Source organism: Monodelphis domestica, chromosome 3 (genome assembly GCF_027887165.1).
Source record: "Monodelphis domestica isolate mMonDom1 chromosome 3, mMonDom1.pri, whole genome shotgun sequence".
NCBI classification, from domain to species: Eukaryota; Metazoa; Chordata; class Mammalia; order Didelphimorphia; family Didelphidae; genus Monodelphis; species Monodelphis domestica.
In genome coordinates this window covers 189,056,562-189,062,561 of record NC_077229.1, presented here as the reverse complement: position 1 = coordinate 189,062,561, position 6,000 = coordinate 189,056,562, and the positions used below count along the sequence as shown (strand labels likewise).

Genomic DNA, 6,000 nt, shown 5'->3' with positions numbered 1-6,000 from the left:
TTTTCTTGGGGGACCAGAGTTCTTGGTCTGTTGAACAGTCTCAGATTTTATCTGGCCCATCGCTACTTTTACTGGAAACCGGGAATTGGAGAAACACAAGGTGGTTTGAAGACTTTGTAGTTAGACTGACCAGGTGCTGTTCATGCTCAAAAACCTAGGAATTACTAGAATTAGGCCTAAAAGGCATTATCAAGAAGGTAAAAACTTGTATGTTATAAAAATATTAATGGAAGCTTTGTTTGGAATGACAAAATAATTATAAATAACACAAATGCAATGATATGAGGAAGTAGCTGAATGTAATGGATTGTATTGTTATTAGAAATGACAAATATCTGATAATCAGAGAGATGTAAATCAAAACAACTCTGAGGCTAACATGACAGCAATGGAAAGTAATGAATGCTGGAGGGGATGTGGCAAAGTAGGGACATGAATGCACTGCTGCTGGAGTTGTGAACTGATCCAACCATTCTGGAGGGCAATTTGGAACTATGCCAAAAGGGTGCTAAAAGACTGTCTGCCCTTTGATCCAGCCATAGCACTGCTGGGTTTGTACCCCAAAGAGACAATAAGGAAAAAGACTTGTACAAGAATATTCATAGCTGCCCTCTTTGTGGTGGCCAAAAATTGGAAAATGAGGGGATGCCCTTCAATTGGGGAATGGCTGAACAAATTATGGCATATGATAGAGATGGAATACTATTGTGCTAAAAGGAATAATAAAGTGGAGAAATTCCATGGAGACTGGGTGGAACAACCTCCAGAAATTGATGCAGAAAGGAGCAGAACCAGAAGAACACTGTACACAGAGACTGATAAACTGTGGTACAATCAAATGTAATGGACTTCTCCATTAGTGTCAATGCAGTGATCCTGAACAATCTGCAGAGATCTATGAGAAAAAAACACTATCCACAAGCAGAGGACAAACTGTGGGAGTAAAAATGCTGAAGAAAGGCAACTGCTTGACTACAGGGGCTGAGGGGATATGATTGGGGATGTGGACAACTGAATGAACATTCTAGAGCAAATACCAACAACATGGAAATGGGTTCGGATCAAGGACACATGTAATACCCAGTGGAATTGCACGTCAGCTATGTGGGGTGGGATGGCGGGAGGAGAGGGAGGAAAAGAAAATGATTTTTGCATCCAATGAATAATGTTTGAAATTGACCAAATAAAAATAATGTTTATTTAAAAATTTTTTAAATGACAAATAATTGGAAAATATATGTAGAAACAAAAAGAAAAGAGAATAGGAATAATATATATTATGACTATATTAAAAAATAACAGCCACAAAATCAGGAGAAAAAAATGTCAAAACAAATCAAAAGGGAACGCAAAAGCAGAGGATGTTTATATTAGTACACATGTAATTCACATATTTCTAAATTAATTGTAAACAATGTTATTTGTGGTTTTGCACATAATTTTTTGCATTTTTCTAAATGTTTTTTATTGTTGCTAATAGTTATGAAATATGTAATTTTTTTTGTTTTCATGAGTCTATTGGTGTGAGAAATCCCACTTGAAATAGAAACTCCTACTAAAGCAGATTGCAAACTGTCTATAATTTTATAACCTTAGGACATTGATTTAAACTCCGAGAGGTTGTTATTCTATCTACTTATTAAAATTTGTTAAGAACCTACTATGTATCAGGCATTGTGCAAAGCCCTGAGGTCACAAAGAGAGACAAAAGACAATCTCTGTCCCATCAGAGCTCACAATCTAAAGAGAGAGAAGTCATGCAAACAAATACACACAAACAATCTATGTGTACAAATATTCAAAAACAAGAAGACACTCGAATTAAGAGGGTTTGGCAAGAAGGTAGGATTTTGGCTGGGATTTAAAGGAAACAGGCAAGCCAGAGGTGAAGATGAGGAGGGAGAATATTCCAGGCATGGAGGACAACCATAGAAAATGCTCAGGGCAGAGATGAATATCTCGTTAAGTAAACACAAGGAAGTCAGTGTTACTGGATTAAAAAGATTACATTCCATTGACTCCTCCCTTGTTTATTATCCTGAAAACCACATTATTCTATTTAATCAGTCCAATTCATGTTATATATCATCTGAATAGTTTCCACTTATTTGAGTAAATCTTTTATAGCAGTACTTTAAAAAAATAAATATTTTTCAGATATGAAAGAAATCAGCTCCAAGAAGGGTGAATGTCTATATTATCTAATAATCAGCCTTATTCTCTCTATTCAGTAAAGTAGATCACATAAAAATAGTCATTTTATTAAGGTGCCTTTATGTGTGTGTGTTTGTGTTTGGGTGGGTGTATGTATGTATATATATACATACACATATACATATAAATGCCTTCATAGTACTCACTAGATCTTTTGTTGTTAATCTGATTTCTTTCTCTTTTTTGGTGCGAAACAATGGATTTTTTTAATATGTTGAAACAAATTTTAATATTTGTTTTCTGACACTTCCTAATCCATGTTCTGTTCCTCCTTCTCCTTCCCCTCCTTCTTCAAGAAAGCAGATGATATATAGTTGTACATATATTATCATATAATATGTATTTCCATATTTGTCATGTGAAATAAGATATATTGCTTATACTAAAAAAAATTCATGGAGGAAATAAAATGAAGAATGGTACATTTCAATCTGCATTCAGACTGTCTGTTCCTTCTATGGTAATACATAGCACTTACTTTGAGGAAAAGGATGGATAAAAGAGGAATGAGTGAGAAGTTTAATGAGTGACTAAAAGTCTATTTTTTTTTTAAAAACCCAAACTCTTACCTTCTATTTTAGTACCAATCTGAAAACAGAAGAATGGCAAGGGCTAGGAAATCAGGGTTAATTGATTTTCCCAGGGTTGGACAGCTAGGAAGTGTCAGAGATCAGTTTTGAATCCAGGTCCTCCCAACTCTAGGCCTGGTTCCCTAACTACTGTGCTACCTATCTGACCCTCAGTTTGTTTCTTTTTAAATATGTTTTATTTATACCTTTTGTAATGACATCATTCACTTCAATCCTTCCTGCCAGCTACTGATTGATTCAATCCTAGTCATCTTCCATTTCTCTGCTGTGTGATTTTAGCATAAATCTATAGCCCTTCTTTCTTTTCTAAAAGGAAAGTTTTGAAAATCCATTTTGGTCTGAGGAATATCTATCTGTACAAGAAAAAAGCCTCTTGATTCCTAGTGTTTTGGAATATGCTTGCCTTTTGTCCCACATGACGTCTAGTGTCTGGAAGACTGGCCTCTTACCAGGAAGGAGGTCAAGTCTGTCCAACCAGGGAGACCCAGAAAAAGCGATGTCACTGTGGTTATAAGTTATGAATGAAGGAAGTTTGTGCTCTTTTGGCTAGGAAGCAGTGGGAGTGAATGTGGCATGTAGTAAGTGGCCTGAGTTCAGGTTAGCTAAGCAACTGGCCATGTGATTATGAGCCTTTCCTCTCGATAACCTGCTTTCACCATCTAATAAATAGTTATAAATTAATATACAGTCTCCAGAGAATTTTAATACTAACACTAGAGGGAAGAGGGCAGAGTAAGTCTTATTTAAACTAAGCCCATGTAATGGCTACTCATTATAATACTCCAAATGAGCCCCAAGTGTAGAGTTAAAATATGAACTAATATGTGAGAAAATATGTCTAACGGAGGTCCTTGTTCATCCAAGGCTCATTGTTCCAGACTTATTCACCCGTTTCTTTCTCCACGTGTGTTTTGATCCATTCGAATGACAAGACTCAGAGGTCCGTGATGATCTGGAGCCCTGAGAATGGGGTGATGTCCTAAGCATCAAGTTCCAGGAGATGGATCTTTGAAGATTCTTCATGGGAGAGGTTATAGCCATGGTCATTACCCAAGGGTGATTCAGAGCCTGCCCAGCTGACATGCGATGACCGGAATCCAATGTCAATAGTTTATCTATAAAGTCCTTTGCTAAGTTGGAAACATTTGGCCAAGGCTGAAATGAAAAAAAAAAAAAGGAAATTGGAACTTAGGTTTTAAACTATTCAGAAGGAACATTTAGAATGATGGACTTAGAGTTAGGAAGGCCTATGTTCAAAACCACCTCTTGTATTTAATAGCTATTTAACTGTAAGTCACTCATGATTTGCAAAACTGGGATAGTGATATTTGGAGGACCTCTACCTTGCAAAGTTGCTCTGAGGCTCAGAAGAAATAATATATGTTTAAAAAAAAAGTATTATGCAGACATTAAAGTCCTATATAAAAGTCAGTTACTATTTTTAAGAAAATTCAAAAACTTTTTTAGCAATAAGATTAAATAACTATTAACATAGAATGAACCCAGTGAATGTGAGAATTAAAATTAATATATAGTAACTCAAGTATGATATTTATAAGATTTATTAAAATTTAAAAAAACTAGAGTAAAATCTGCCTAACTTGATGATGATTTCAAGGAAGAGGAGTGAGAGAGGGAAGAGTTTCAGAAAATTTATAACCAATCATGTAACCACAAAAACTTGAGGATGCAGGGAAAGGGATGTTGGGAGATAGAGAAGGAATTCTGAGAAAAAAGTCCTGGGGTTCAAGATTTTCCAACTCTACATGTTCGCCTGCACTTTAAAGAGTGCCAAGCAATGCATCCCATTTACTGCTTAATTCTTCATTTAATAAGAAAGAATTCATAGGTTTATAGATCTAAAGTTGGAGGGAATTTTAGAGGTCATCTAGTCCAACCAATTCATTTTATAGGTGAGGAAAGTGAGGCCTAAAGAGGCATGATTCAGGTGGTATGTCTCTAGAATCAGTGTTCTTTCTACCATATTACACTATCTCTTTATGGGAAACTTTCCCAGAAGCTAGCAGACTTGAAGGTTACTACATTAAAGGTTAAGAAAATGCAAAATCAAAATTAATTATGGGGAACCCAGATTTCCCTACAACCCTGTGACATACGTTGTATATACAGGAAGAAAGAACTGCTGCTCTGGGTCTGATCCATGGGATGCTCCCATTACAATGTAATTATTTTATAATCACAGAAAATGCAGAGCAGATAATGAATTGTTAAATTAAATATAAAGGTGTATCCCTAAATCCCTTTACAAAGTATTAAAAAGTTTCTTAATTAAATTGGAAGGGGTAAGCACCACTGGCTGGCTGAAGCCTAGCTATGGTAGCCTGAAAAAAGTCAACTTGCCAGCACTGTGGTCAACGAAGGCAAGAGCCAGCCATGGAAGAAGAACGGAGGACCTAGAGAGTTAGTGGCATAAAGCATCACACCAGTATTCTCTCCATCAACTGAGAAGGCTCCTGCATATATGACATATGTCACAGGGTTGCCTAGAAACCTGGATTCCATATAACTAATGTTGTTTTTGCTCTTTCTAAACCTTTTATGTACTAGCTTTCAAGTGTTCCAGTACCCTTCTCAGAGATTGGAGGAAAGAGCACCTAGCCCTGTGGCCTTTCTCCTACTCCTCTCAAAGCAGGAATGGCACTCTCCTTTGGAAAGAGGAGGGCAAGATCCCAGAGATATTTAGTTATCCATTTTATTTATTTAGATATTTAGATATCCATGTAGATTTAGATATTTATTATTCAGATATTTAAGTATCTATGTAGATTTAGATATTTATTATTTAGATATCCATGTAGATTTAGATATTTATTATTTAGATATCCATGTAGATTTAGATATTTATTATTTAGATATTTAAGTATCTATGTAGATTTAGATATTTATTATTTAGATATTTAGATATCTATGTAGATATATACATCTTACATGGAAATACCCAGGCACATCTTGGGCTATTATGAGAATATTTATAAAATACTATTGCCTGGCATATAACAAGGGCTTAATTAATACTTCCTTCCCTTACATATATACAATTGGGAAAATACCTCGTTCTGTGATTACTATGCTCAATTACTTTTGGGTCCACTGAGTTCTCTAAACCCAAACCCACAGAGGGCGTTGCTCCATGGGTTTATTATAGCTCTATCTCCACAACTATGTAAGGGGAAAG

The 6,000-nt window shown here is 35.6% G+C and overlaps 1 protein-coding gene across 1 annotated transcript in view; it reads right to left on the bottom strand.

Moving 5' to 3' along the window:
• Positions 1–1,175: 1,175 nt before the first annotated feature.
• Positions 1,176–6,000, bottom strand: part of PSKH2 (protein serine kinase H2) — a 30,081-nt gene continuing 25,256 nt past the window's right edge. The window contains exon 3 of the mRNA XM_001378867.5: positions 1,176–3,959. Coding sequence (XP_001378904.2) covers positions 3,660–3,959 — 300 coding nt within the window. The 3' untranslated portion in view covers positions 1,176–3,659. The remainder of the gene's footprint in view (positions 3,960–6,000) is intronic.